Genomic DNA, 14,964 nt, shown 5'->3' with positions numbered 1-14,964 from the left:
ACCTATATCTTGTGTATGTAATTGTTACCGCTTGACTTTTTGAGGGTCTCTATCTTTTGCTGCTTTGAGTTTTTCAATTGTTTTAGTTGTAGTATGGACTGTTACTGAGGAAATCTCCAAACTGAGGTTGAAGGGCACCATTAGGGTAGGAGACAAGATTGCAACAGTTTCTTGCCTCCAAAAGAATGCTGTGAAAGGTGGTACCTAACATTCAGAATGATGTTATCATGTTTTAGATTTAAAAAACCCTTTCATGGTAGGTATCCCAGGCTCTACTCTTGAAATGTAACTATAACTGCAGTCTAGTGACTCCAGGAATCTCATCTGTCTGATTAATGAATTCGTTTCTTATTTAAGGTAACAAATTATGATTTTGCACTTTGTGCAAGACCAAGGTTCACTGTTTATGTTGTACATTGTAATGTAACAAACCTTCCGAGTTCTGGTGTTCTCAGCTGGTCCGAGTCCTCTTACCTGAAGCATGTTTTGTTCTAGGTAAACATATTGCTAATTGGCTGTCTTGTTTTATTTACAAATAGGCCTGTTTTTACTTAACTGCAACCAGCAACAGAGAAACACAGTTCTGTAGCTTATTTTCTTACATTAGCTACCTTTCTCTAACTGTATAAGTTTGTGTAAAATATATGTATTAACTGAAAAAAGAATGGACTACTGGCAGAATTTTAGTATTTTTTATGACTGGGATGTCATAACCACAACTGGAAATATTCTGTGGGTGTAGAATCCAAACCACGAGCTGACCATAATTAGAAGTATCTTAAAACTGGTTTCATTACTCTTTGATGAATATTTTCTTGTAGAGTCCCTGGTTGCCTACTTCAATATGCAACTGGTCTTCTGTTAAGATTTTCTGTGGAGGCCTTGCTTTGATTGCCTTCTCTCTTTGAAGGCACGATGTCTAAAGGAGAGCATTGCCTTTCCTGTGGTAGCGTCCATATTTTGGAATAACCTGGCAAGCTTAATATTGCTATTCAGGTGCCTGGTTAAAACCCAATGTAGACAAATATCTAGAGATTCCTAGTAGATTGGTCGCTGTCAGTAATATTATTGTTGGCTGTTGAAATTAATATTTTTATGTTCAATTAGTGTGAACTGCTTGGATGCCAAAACCATGTAGAAATGTAGGAGCTTTTTTTTTCTTCAAATTTCTATATCCCAGTATTCTCTGGGAACATATTTTGTGACTGTAAATTGTTTAAAACGTTGCTGCTGGGTGCACCTGATGCTTGCCTGCCGGATTTCTACATTGGTTCATCATGTCTTATGATGCTCATGGACGTGATGCTGTTTCATGCTAGAATCTTGACTTCTCTCTTTCCCTCTTACAAAGCAAGGGAGGCAGGACATTGTGGTTCTCAGATGTCAGCAGTTTTTCTGTAGCGTGTGCAGCTAAGCTAGGCTGAACATGAGACCCTGACTGAATGTGAATGGCTGTGAAGTTACTTCCTTGTTAATTGTTGTAACTGTACCATTCAGGAAGTCCTATTTTCCGTTTGGTAGATGGGCTTGGATCCAGCAGTGTGCCAATGAAAGCATAAACAGCGTGGTTCCGCTTCTACAAGATCTTGTGTGACCGACACCTTTTCCCCAGTTGCCAGAAATTGGTTGCACAAGATCTTGCGCAGGCAGAAGTGCAAGTGGTGAGACAATAAGTTTGCCTTAGTATCAAGCCACTATTGTTGTCTTTTTCTTGCAATTCAGATCAGTTTAGGAAATTATTCAGAGAAATTTTGTACACATGGACTGCACGTGTGGAGGGAGAGTGAGACAGAACTGGACTGTGTAACTGTTCCTTGCCAGTGTTATATACTAAGTTTGCTGTAATCACTTTTCAGGAAGATGCTCAGGAGGAATTTGGCTGGAAACTTGTTCACGGCGACATATTCAGGCCCCCAAGAAAAGGAATGCTACTCTCTGTATTTCTGGGCTCTGGAACACAGATTTTAATTATGACGTTTGTTACGTTATGTAAGTGAAAATGAAAATGAGACATGTTAAACTTCCTGGAGCCCAGTGCAGGCATAATGGGGCCAGATTGCCAAAGTACAAATGGTTAATTGACCACATGTTTACCCTCTGTCATACAGGCATTCCCTCCACCAGGTAGTTTCACTAATCGTGGCTGGCTCTGAACCAGCTTGAAAGCAGGTTTCTAACAATAGCTCCAAACGGTTGAGTGCTAATTGTGGCTAGCAACCACTCACTACAGTTGAAAGCAGGGTGGGGGTGGGGGGTATATCCCTAGATGAAGGAGTAGATCAGATGGAGCTTACATAGAGGAGCTGAAAAGGGTGCTGCTAGTCACTCAATTGTGGCTGGGTAAGAACGCTGTGTAGCATGTGTGTAAAGTGCCGCCAAGTCACAACTGATTTATGATGACCCCAGCAAGGGGCTTTTGAGGCTTGTGAGAAGCAGAGGTGCTTTGCAATTACCTTCCTCTGCAGGGTCTTCCTTGGTAGTGTCCCCGCTAAGTACTGATCCTGTTAAGCTTCCAGGATCTGACAAGATCTGGCTATGGCATGCCAACTTCCTTCCCAAGGGCAGCATGACTAGGCCTAAATCAGGGGTGTCCAACTCTGGCACTTCAGGTGTTCATGGACTACAATTCCCATCAGCCCCTGCTCGCATGACCAACTCGCTATGCCAGCAGGACCTGATGGGAATTGTAGTCCATGAACATCTGAAGTGCCAAAGTTGGACACCTCTGGCCTAAATGATCAGAAGGAAAATGTGAAGTATCTAGGGAAAGGGCAGGAAGACAGTGTGATTCCACCATCCTTACATTCACTGAGGATGTGGGAAAGACTTTTGAGACCCTGAATCTCTCAGGAACCATTCTATAATGTTTTGTGCTGTGTTCTTTTTCCTCTCCAGTCTTTGCTTGCCTGGGATTTCTGTCCCCTGCAAATCGGGGTGCGCTAATGACCTGTGCCGTGGTCTTGTGGGTGCTGCTTGGAACACCAGCAGGTTATGTTGCTGCCAGGTTCTACAAATGTAAGACTAAAAGTTTATTTAACATGACAGCGCTTAAGTTCATTAGGCGAAATTATCATCACAGTAGTGATTTCTTTTTTTTTTTTAATCGGCCGGTGTTTGCCCTTGGGGCAAGAGAGGGAAATAGTTAAGATTGAAGAGAGACTGCTTGCAGGTTTAGATTATCCTCACTCCCATAAACTTTCAAGTCAAGTATATTTTCATTTCTGTCAGTTTCTATCACTTAATTCTACTGGGAGAGAAAAAGGGTCGCTGACACAATTTTGGTAGGGCAGACAGGCTGTTGGTAGCTTTGGAAATTGCATTGAGTTTATCATGGAAATTCTGCTTTTGCTTTGCTTTAGGTTAGGTTGCTTTGGGTTTTTTTGTTATTAAAAATACAATCGGTTGGTGCTGTATTGGTTTCGGGCGCCAGCCTTAATGGCGTGTTCTAGCAACATATTCTCCGCCTGGCAGCGTTCCGCGCTGCATCTGTGGCTGGCATCTTCAGAGGATCTGATGATCCTCTGAAGATGCCAGCCACAGATGCAGGCGAAACGTCAGGAGAGAATGCTGCTAGAACATGGCCATACAGCCCGGAAACCACACAGCACCCAAGTGATTCCGGCCGTGAAAGCCTTCGACAATACAAAAATACAATCCCTTCCCTTTGTTGAGCTTCTCACATAGTGTCTGTGTATTTGTATGGCATGTACACTATTTTCAGTATGCGTGCAGTCAAGTTCGACTCCGTGCATTTGAATGAGATTGCATAGACCTGTTATCTGAAATGGGGACCTCTGACCTCCACAACTGTGGAGAAATCAAAGGATAAAAAAAACTTAAGGGTGGAATCCAGAATCCAGTTATCAATTAGATAAAGTTAATACCTATTATCAGAAGTGTTTATTTTGCAACAACAGAACTAGCGCTGATTTCTTGTGACGCAGGTTCGTATCAGATGCCAGTCTAACATTTTAGTGTAGAGCTTGATGTGAAGAACAAAATAGGGACAAGCTTGGGGTTGTTGTTGGTTTAGAGTTCACAAGTCATTCTAAACCCAGCATGTTCAGAGCAGCAGAACAATGTTTCTGAATGTATTGCTTGTGACTGCTCTGATCGGCTATGTGGATTTTGGTTTTTTACAGCATTTGGGGGTGAGAAATGGAAGACCAACGTCCTGCTGACAGCCTTCCTTTGTCCTGGGTAAGCTCATTTCGATTTGTTACATTACACCCGGGATTAATCTAGCCAATGTGCACAAGGCTTCGATAATATACGAAGTATGTCAGCATCCTTGCGTGCCAGATTCCCCCTTTTCATCGTAAACTTTATTTTCTTATGCCACGTGCATGTTAACTAAGCAGGACCATCGTGAAGGGAGCACTAAGTTTTAAAGTCAGTTTGCTTTTCACCGATCCTTGGTTTTGCTCTGTGTAGCTGCCTCCTGGACCCCGCATGCAAGTGTCACGTATTGTACAGTTCCTGTGTTAAACCTTTCTGCTTAATCACAGCAAGCAGTTATCCCCTGAAGTGTAGTTAAGACAGACATATATGTGGAGGTATTCCGCTGAAACATCGGCTCCTGCTGGAATTCAGTCCTCTTAAATTAAGGGAGAAAGGCTACCTTGTCCTCTTCAGCTGTGCAAGTTGCCTGGTTTTAATGTTAAACGAGCTACACAGTAACATGATTTCAGTCCCATTGAAATCAATCGAGCATTAATGTTAAATTTTGTGTTTTTTGTTTTTTGAAGTGTGGTGTTTGCGGATTTCTTTATCATGAACCTGATTCTTTGGGGCGAAGGTTCTTCAGCAGCCATCCCATTTGGCACTTTGGTTGCCGTTCTGGCACTTTGGTTTTGCATCTCTGTGCCACTGACGTTCATTGGGGCGTACTTTGGTTTCAAGAAGAACGTAAGTTTTCTTTGTGATACTGCCTGTTGTAGTATAATGCACTAGAAATGCCACACCGTAGCTGATCCTAAGCTGTTTTCAAAATGCTTGTTGGGTTGTATTCATTTAAAAGGCTGTGGCTTTCCTGTCTAAATAGGATTGTTGAGTTGCTTGTGGAGAATTATCAAGTTGCTGTGTTGCTCCATTTCTTCATGGATAACCTAGATCTTGGTCAGAACATTCTGAACTTGTCTAATCGTATGAGAGATTTCCTTTATACTAGACAACATTACTCTTGCCACCCATTCTGATGTTAATACTTTCTTCAGATTGTGTTGTGCAGCTAAATGTTTAAAAATAACTTTACACTTAAAATTTCTTCTCTCCCCTTCCCCCTTTTAAAGGCCATAGAACATCCAGTTCGTACTAACCAGATCCCTCGTCAAATTCCTGAACAGTCATTTTATACAAAACCATTACCTGGCATCATTATGGGAGGGATTCTGCCCTTTGGATGCATCTTCATACAGCTTTTCTTCATTCAGAACAGCATCTGGTAAGCCTTTGTACTCCTTGAACGTTTGACCTCCTTACACAGTATGTCTTCTCTCTCTCTGTTCTGAATAGTGGCTTCACTTGCCTCTGCCTTCCTAGTCTCCCTTGGCACTTCGGTGACCCAGAAGCCCTGTGACCCTTGCAAATAGATCAGCTTCTTGGTCTTACTTTTGCATGGCCATCTGACATGAAAAATTCTCAAGTGTCCCAGAACTTCTAACTTCCGTTGGTGTTCTAATGTTCTGATACCTCAGAGAATCTTATAAGTTTGCGGCCAGATAGGGGACTGTATTGGTAGCCTTTGAATTGGAGTTCCAGAGATCATTGGCGCATCTTCTGCATCAAACATGAGAATTAAGTTTATATCATGATCTCCTCAGTGTTACACAGGTTGCTTGACCCGGTCACTGTGTCAGAATCACAAGTAGCACTCATTTATGGGGTAAGGATGTCTGGATAAAATGCAGTACTCATGGCCACTTACATGGACCAAAACTACATTTTGTTATTTTTTTAGGTCTCATCAGACGTATTACATGTTTGGATTCCTGTTTCTGGTGTTCATCATTCTTGTCATCACATGTTCTGAGGCTACCATCCTACTTTGCTATTTCCACTTGTGTGCAGAGGTAGGTCTGTGAGGATTCTTTTTTTGGAAACGGATACTTTTTCCGAGATCTGATATCTGGGATTTTAAACCAAAAGCCTGTCGTACCCTGCTAATGGTCAGTGCAACACATTGTAGATAAAATTATAAAATTCTCCAGTCCCAGATGCTGCGACAGTTGTGCCAGAGCAAATCAGGAATGAAAATATTGTAAACTTCATATTTCGAGAAGTAGCTGCAAAGACGTGTAGTACAATTGTAAATGTTCTTAACAGTTTTCAATACAGAGTTTCTTGCCTGTTCATCAATGCAGAAATTGCTATAAGTTGGCATTGGTAAAATCACTGGAACTTACAAGGAAACAATGACTTGTTGGGCTATGAGGCATTTCCATTATGTAAAACAACAACACATCCGATTTTTAAAAATTAGAAACTTGTTAACCAACCATTAACTAGCCTGACAGTTCAAAACTAACCATCTCAATATGGATAAATTTAACTGTAGTATATAAGCTTGAAGTTATCCTTTTAGCGGGTTTTTAGTATATATGGCAATTTTAAGTGTCTGTTTTGTAAACTTGGAAACAACGAAGTATAACCAGTTCTTTTTATTGACTCGCATATAATGTGTTTAGTGCATTTGGCAATCATTAGCTTGATATAACTAGATGTTGGCACAAGACACTGGCAGATGTCAATTTCCCCTGTTGTTGAACCCAAAGGGTTGGGGGTGACTGTAGGAAGGGTGAAGAATTGGGGCAAAATGGTGAGCTTGCTGCAAGTAGAAGGAACCTGGTGGCATGGAGTTGGGAAACCGGTACTTTGCCCCAGGGAAGTTCAAGTTTGTATTGACCCCATTGTCAGCAATAGCAAAGGGTTGCAGGTGAGCCCCATACCTGGACTGGAGGCAGATTCCAGTTATGCATTCACAAGGAAAACTGCTTCCACCTATATTCCATTTGGCAGCAGCTTTGGCATCTCCTGCTGTGCCTGTAGGTGAAAAGACATCGAAAGGGCAGCTCTGTATGGTTTTACCTACTTAAACCAGTAAAGAACTATAAGTAAAGAACTATAAGTAACCTCAAAAGTTCCAAATACAGAAATTTTCAATGTAACATTACACAAGCCCTGCCTGTTAAATGGGAAATAGTTCTTTGTGGCGTCTGTTGTATTAATTATTCATATGGAGCAAAAAAAAAAATTCTACACCCCAGTATGTCTGCGAGCATCTCTAATTTTTACAACCATCTCCCTCTTTATTTTAGGACTATCACTGGCAGTGGCGCTCGTTCCTCACCAGTGGCTTCACTGCTGTTTACTTTCTTATATATGCAGTACATTATTTCTTCTCCAAACTTCAAATTACGGGTACAGCAAGCACCATTTTATACTTTGGCTACACAATGATAATGGTATTGATCTTCTTCCTTTTTACAGGTAAATATATATTTCAGTAATAAATCTTTACATGGGTAAAATGTGTAACACTGTGGCAGTTTCCGCACAGCCCAATAACAGCACCCTAGGGATGGTAAATACACTGTCCCTGGGGCACTGTTTGCAGCAGTGCTGTGCTCGTGCTGCCCAAGTGGTGTGAAGACGCCGCTTTCAAACCTTGCTCGGGGATCAAGGTTTTTCAAAAGCGGCGTCTTCCCACCGGTGCAGTTCACCGGTTTTGGCCCCTCTGGTGTTTGCAAGGCACTTACCTTTCCTTCCTGTGCAGCTCTGGACAGCTGGAAAGACATGCCCACGCTGCCCTCCAGCCCCCAGGGGTCGGAGGGCAGTGTGGGCGTGTTTTTCCAGCCATCCAGAGCTGCACAGGAAGGAAAGGTAAGTGCTTTGCAAACACTCTGGGTCGCTCTGTGTGTAGCCGCCCCTTCAGGCAGCATTGGCATTGGGACTGCTTGCACAGGACCTTGTGAGCAGTCCCAACACTCCACCGGCTTTATTTATGCTGGTGGGAAGGCGTTGCTCTGGCCATGAAGAAACAGCCTAAGGTGGAATCCTGAAGGTAATGAGTTTTAATAAATGGAGCCTATACTGTAACAGCAAAATGAATTTGTTTAAAACTGTGTGTGTATAGAAATTGTATTGTGATTGGAGCCTTTGTGTATATTTATACCAGCAATTCTGTATGTGGGAATGTAGAGACACGTCTACATTTCATCATAGGCTAGAGTTTTTCCCGTTTATATCTGACACACAAGTTTTGCTGAATCTGTACACAGAATCTTGCATTATGAAAAATGTTCCAACTTGTTAATATCTAAATCTGCCTAGTCCTAATAGTTTAAAATTCTGGGAAAGCTGTTAAAATAAGATCATTGTTGCAGTCTTGGAATAACTGTAGGCAACTGTGATAAAACATGCCCTGTTTGCAACAGGATCCCCTAAGCAGTCACCAACATACAGTACTGAATTGTCAGACATTGACTTGGGCACATTCCAATGGAATGGAAAAATGGTGCCTCCCTGTCTTGAGGGACTCTGCCTTTATAGTTTAATTAATGCATGATTTAAGGTTCTGTAATGGTTAAAGTGCAGGTTTTTTATTGATCTTTTATACACTGTGGAAATACACACCCATTAAAATTAGAATATAAATGGTGAGCCTCAGAAGGGGATGTATCTGCATGGAGTTTTCCAATCATATAAGGCAGTTTTGTCATCAGAACACAAAAGTCCTACTTCCCCCTTCCCACTGCAGAGCACTGGTCTCCCTGAAATGATGTTGTGGAAGGCAGGGGTGGGGGAGCAGGGGAACTTCAGAAGCAGCATAAGAAGGAAACCAGAGATCTGCAGCAGGAAGGAGGAATTGGTGAAAGCCACCTCACCCCTCCCGTTAGTTGTTCATGTAGTCGTCCAACCCAGTGTAATGACATCGTGTGGAGAAGCGAAGGAATAGATGGCTTACCCGTTTTCTTTACTTCCCTGCTCTTCCTCAAACACTTTAGTAGCTGCAATTGTTTGCCAGTATTGAACAGCAGCCTGTTCGGTTCCTGAAGTTCGAGCCGTGGTATTTGAGGAAAAGTTTTAAATTGCAAAATCCAAATTCCGCCCCTTTTGCTGATGGTGCTGCTTGTGTTCTTCTAATCTGAACATTTTAGGCCAAAGTTGTTCAAATGAATGTACAGTTTTAGAGATTGAATTCTTCAAATGGTTCAAGGCCGATGCAGCAAAACCATGTCTGTATAGCTGGCACCCTTGTAATAACATTGTCAGCTATTATAGTGAGAACCAGAGTGGTGTACTGGTTAAGAGGAGGAGGACTCTAACCTGGAGAACTGGGTTTGATTCCCCACTCCTGTACATGAGTGGTGGACTCTGATCTGGTGAACTGGATTTGTTTCTCCACTCCTGCACATGAAGCTTGCTGGGTTTCCTTGGGCTAGTCACAGTTCTCTCAGGACTCTCTCAGCCCTACCTACTTCACATTGTCTGCTGTGAGGAGAAGGGAAGGTGATTGTACACTGCTTTGAGACTCCTTACGGTTGAGAAAAGCAGGGTATAAAGCCAAACTCCTCTTCTTCCAGTTCTAGCCCACCCTCACCCCCCAAAATCTGGGAATATCTTTACATCTACTATAGGAGATATTGTGGTGTTGAGTCTCTCCCATTTAAACACTGAACTGAAATGAATTTTATTGGATACAATCATAGGACAGCAGAAAACACTGAAATGTTAAACATTTATATATATATTTATATATATATATATTGGTATAACTGTTGACCACACCCCAAAAAAACCCTTTCATGAATTTGTTTACAAGAAAATAGAAGCTGCATGTTAAAGGGGCCTATAGTGTATTTCATTAAATTGAAATGAGAACATTCCAGCAAATTATCAGAATTACACACACAGGCCCCAGAGGCACCCAGCTTCTTGTGTCAAGATGATATAAAAGCTAAAAAGAGAGACTCATAATTGTTGTATCAAAGCTATTATGTTCCTGCTTACTCATCTGTTAAAAATGGTCAGCCTCAAGAAGGGTTTTGACGGTGCCCTGCTGCTCTGTCGGTGTAGCACATGCTTGGGGCGCTCGCTTCTCACACAGCCTTCCGGGTCATTGATCAGACGCAGCAGGGGGAATCCTGGGAGCTCTGTGACAAATCTCTGACTCACAGCTGGGCCCACAACAGTGTCTCAGAGTAAATGAGTCAGTTAAACATCAGTGGCTTAGCTAGCATGAAATTTTTTTGCTACCATGATATCATTCGTGGCGGTTCATGAGATTTTTCATAGTGAATGAACTCCCGTTAAATTTTAACCAAGCCTCTTTCCATACAACTGTTGTAGCTATTTAAATTAAAACAGTCATATAAAAGTACAAAACAATGCATCAAAAATCTGAGGGCTGGGTTGGCAATAGCCCTGTCTCCAGCAAGTTCTCTTGTAAAATTCTGCAGTTCATTGCATACTGTCAAATACTGTCAATTTTCAAAAAGCAAGATTTTTTTTACCATATTTTCAAATACATAAGACTAATGTGCAGTTGCTGAACAAACTTCAGCTATGTGAAATTGTCCTCAGATGCTCAAGTTATCAAAGGACTGTGTGTTTCTTCAACCAAGGATCTGGAGGTCTTTTGTTTAATGCTACCAGAAGAAGGCATCTGCTGGGTTGGATCCCATAGAGAATTTGGGGTGATGATGGTAGAGAGATTTTGGTGCAGACTTCTGACTTCCCTCTCTGTACTGTCCCATTTCCCGGGAGCAGCAGTTGGAGGTGGGGCAGGGCAGGGCAGGGCACACCAAATTCCATTGACAGGAATCCACTGGGCACAGTGTAAATTCATCAAGAAAGCAACCTTATGCATTCATACTTGAGGATGTGCTTTCTTGACTATTGAACTTAATTCCCACTAATTAATTAATAGTTCATTTTTAAAGATGTCTCTCCAGAGACCTTAACCAAGGTGACTTATTGAATATGTACAGAGACACAGCATATATTCTCACTATTGAAAGATTAGAATTGGGATCAATCTCAGCCAGAAGTGAAATGCATGAATTATGTTCTTTACAACTTGGCCTGACTCAAACTTGCTTTTTGACTGCTCTACAGACTTGAACGTTTGCTTCAAGGCAGACTTAGGAGAAACAAATACTGATTCCAATGCAGTGTGGAATAGTGTTTCCATAAAAATCCAGGCACTTTGAAATCTGTCTTTAAAGGCAGCATAACAGGGCTTGCTGTTCCTTCACAGCCTGGCATTAATTCCATCATCCGTACCTACCAGCCCAGAAAGGATCTCTTCAAAGGGCTTCATGATACAACTCTGCAGCTCTAAACAAGAAAGCTACTGTACAGGGCAGTATGACATTGAGTTGATGCTGCTCCTTGGTTCATGCAGATAGTGCAGCGGTGCAGAGGATCTGAGAACAGAATATACCATGTGTGGTGAATGGGTTTATATTTTTATTAGATGCTACGGTAGAATAGTATGATTGGGTTTGATCTAGTGCAGTGGTGGCGAACCTTTGGGACTCCAGATGTTATGGACTACAATTCCCATCAGCCCCTGCCAGCATAGCCAATTCACCATGCTGGCAGGGGCTGATGGGAATTGTAGTCCATAACATCTGGAGTCCAAAAGGTTCGCCACCAAAGATCTAGTGCAATAGAACATGACTTTCCCAGTTGTCTCCCTCCCATGGGACCCAAAACACCCCCTTCCCTAAATCTTGTTCCTGGAGCTATTTCCAGCCCATTGATTTGTATTCTGATATTGAATCATAGCTTAGATGTTTATAACGTATTTTGATGTAATCTTTTTTTGTTTTGCTTTGTAGGAACAATTGGATTCTTTGCATGCTTCTGGTTCGTGACCAAAATATACAGTGTGGTAAAAGTTGACTAAAGAAACTGTCAATATACAATACTGGAGCTATCAGTAACCTAATTTAAAGACATGGTCTTGGAGAATTTAAGCTTTATCTAAAGTATTGGCTTCTGTGCTTTGTGAATGATACCGAATATAAATCCCATCCCCCTGAAACATTTGTATTGTGACTTTACAATCTGTTTTCACTTGATGGTTCTTAATGAAGATTGAAGTTAAATATTGTATGCTTTTGTAAATATTACGATACTAGAACTTTTAAATTCTAATGACAGGTTAGATGTGACTGCATTGCAGAATTTAACAATACTTCTAAATAAAGTGTGGTTGTAAATAGGGTTTTCTAGATTTGTTGGGTGGGGTTAATTATTTTTCTGCAAATGAAATTACTGCTTTCTATCATGGTTTTGGAGGATGACTCTGAAGTGTATTGTTTTGCTTTCAACTTTTGGGTTTTTTTGTTTTATACTGGAGTTATGGCCATAAATCCTTCTCCCTTTTTTTCTGTAATTTTCTTTAGGTTCCAGTGTTATTGGCCTTTTAAATTATGTGCCTCTGGAGTCCTGGAATCTAAACATTCATAATCGTAATAAATACTGTAATAAATTCTGTAAACTTTATCAGTGGATCATTACACATTATAAATAAGTTCAACAGCATTCTGTAAATACAAATATACTGACAGGAGAACTTTTTAAAAGTTATGTAGATTATTTTATTGTGTGTTTAAAATCTTGGTTTTAACTTTTTTAAAAAATCTGTCCCATATGGCATAAGTAGTAGTCAGAAGGGAATTTCAGAACTGTGTTTGCAATGCCGGTCCTATTCCAATTAACCTAGCAAGGCTAAGAAATCAGAGAGATATGTTGAGAAGATCTGAATATGTAAGATCAAGACGCACCGTAAAGTACATTTATAACAGATCTTAATGAAGCATATGAAGTAAAATGGATAACCATGTTGTCCTTTGTGACATAAAGAAAGCAGGCACATTTATTTGCCTCTCATAGAATAATCCGGATTATTAGGTGTAGAGAGTAATTTCACACCTTTGCCGTGGGAACACGTTTAGAGTGTTGAGTTGCTTGGGTTTGTAACAGTTCATCTGTTTCATAATGCTTGCATGTTCCCACAACAGCACACCTGGTTAAAATATTGTTTGAAGTGCATGTTTTGGTTCATATAAGTTAGCAAAAAAGAATCTTGGTTTTCTCCCCTAACACGCGCTTTCTAAAAATCATAACCTAAAGGTACTTGAATATTAAAATCCAATAAAGATATCTTTTGTTAACCAACTTGTACTTTTTAGTATCTTGTAAATTGGCATTTACACTACACAGAAAGCCAGGATATGTTAAAATGGTGGAAACAAAACATGATGCATGGCATTAGTATGCACTGTTCTCCCATTAGTAACGTAAGATGAAACCCTTACTGTTGTATCAGGGCTGGAATCAGTGCTATTTACCAGGGAAGCTACAGCCTTTGGTTCTACCATCTGTATTTGATCCCTGGGGGAAGAGCCCCATCATGAGGACAGGATTGTTGTATCGGGGACTTCTGGGAGACCCGGGGTTCCAGCGGAGAGCTCTTTTGAGGGCAGAATGAACCATACTTTACTTTCTTTTGCTGCAGCTGTTTCTTTTGCCTTTCAGGGCAGGTTACTTTTTTCATTCATTCTTCGTATTTGTAGCACCACTCTGGTCTTGGCCCAGCCCTCAAAAGCATCTGTTTTGAGAAATACTTGGAAGACACTAGTTACCAAAATCCATTTCAATTAACCTTCTACCCTGCCCTGGACCCTGGAACTTTTTTAGTCTTTCTAGCAGCTAACCTTCATTGGAAGATGGACTAGAGGAGTGAATCCCTATTGGTTCTCATGGACCTGTCCATAGTTTTCAGTACCGCCATCGCTTGCATCCCTCCAGGACACCTTACCTGGGGGGGTTCGGGGAATGTAGTGCTCGGCGTGGTGTAGTGGTTAAGAGCAGGTGGGCTCTAATCTGGAGAATCTGATTCTCCACTCCTCCACCTGAGTGGCGGAGTCTTATCTGGTGAACCAGATTTGTTTCCCCACTCCTGCATTCTGTGTGGATGACCTTGGTCTAGTCACAGTTCATTCAGAACTCTCTCAAACCCACCTACCTCACAAGGTGCCTGTTGTGGGGAGAGGAAGGGAAAAGGAGTTTGTAAGCCCCTTACAGGAACAAAAGTGGGGTATAAATCCAAATTCTTCTTCTCTGTAAAGACACTCCAGTCTGTTCTAGAGGGCAGACTGGAAAAGTGCTGCAAGAGGGTATCATGCTATGTGTGCTGTCTTCAAGAGGTTGGGAACTTGAGGAGCCATTGAGGGACCGAAGCTCTCAGTTGTATAGAAAGGTTAAATAAATTGGTGCGTCATCTGGACAATACAGAGCTCTGATTGATTGGGGGAATAAATGAGTGTTGGATGGGACTGCAGTGCTTTTGAAGATACAGGGTTGTTGGGTCTGGTGCTGCACCTGGCTGCGGTGGCTAGGGTGGCTTGTTACCAATTGGCCCTGAAGGTGAACTGGTCAGTTGTTGCAGTGAAAGATGTTCAGTGAGCGATGGAGCCGTCTTCAATAAAATGTCTTTATCACACATGGTGTTGTAATTCACATTTATGTTATCAAAGTGACAACCTCCATTTATATGAAAAGAAGAACTATTTTCTAAAATGCAGAACAACTGGCATAGGGGAACGGTCCTTTTGGAAGTGAGACATTGCAACATATCTCTACGCAAGCATCTCCTGTAAGTTAACGTTGAAGTTTACCATTTTTTAAATTGTAAGTCTATAGCAATACTAAGCAGATTCTTTCATGCTATGTGGTGGCGAATCCTAATCTGCCACAGAGTTTCTTTATAAGCTCACCTTCTCCACTTCCCTTCTGGCTTCATGACCTACTTTGGCAGCCTGACCAGGTTTGAAAGCCACTGGCATATGCGGTAGTGGCATAGATGGGGCCTGGGAACATTCAGGAGGCTGAATGAGGGCTTCCAGTTGCTTGCTGCTTTATAAGCTCTAACCCCTCAAGAAATTATCC

At 41.5% G+C, this 14,964-nt stretch overlaps 1 protein-coding gene across 1 annotated transcript in view; it reads left to right on the top strand.

Moving 5' to 3' along the window:
- The window catches only part of TM9SF2 (transmembrane 9 superfamily member 2), a 40,800-nt gene extending 27,613 nt beyond the window's left edge, over positions 1-13,187 (top strand). Inside the window, exons 11-18 of the mRNA XM_048492340.1 lie at positions 1,857-1,989; positions 2,896-3,015; positions 4,143-4,200; positions 4,749-4,908; positions 5,292-5,443; positions 5,960-6,071; positions 7,317-7,488; positions 11,847-13,187. Of these exons, the coding sequence (XP_048348297.1) occupies positions 1,857-1,989; positions 2,896-3,015; positions 4,143-4,200; positions 4,749-4,908; positions 5,292-5,443; positions 5,960-6,071; positions 7,317-7,488; positions 11,847-11,914 (975 nt within the window). The 3' untranslated portion in view covers positions 11,915-13,187. The remainder of the gene's footprint in view (positions 1-1,856; positions 1,990-2,895; positions 3,016-4,142; positions 4,201-4,748; positions 4,909-5,291; positions 5,444-5,959; positions 6,072-7,316; positions 7,489-11,846) is intronic.
- The last annotated feature ends 1,777 nt before the right edge of the window (positions 13,188-14,964 follow it).

The sequence above is a fragment of the Sphaerodactylus townsendi genome, linkage group LG04, assembly GCF_021028975.2.
Source record: "Sphaerodactylus townsendi isolate TG3544 linkage group LG04, MPM_Stown_v2.3, whole genome shotgun sequence".
NCBI lineage: Eukaryota > Metazoa > Chordata > Lepidosauria > Squamata > Sphaerodactylidae > Sphaerodactylus > Sphaerodactylus townsendi.
Note: the sequence above shows the minus strand (reverse complement) of the source record. Positions and strands in the feature narration are given on the sequence as shown.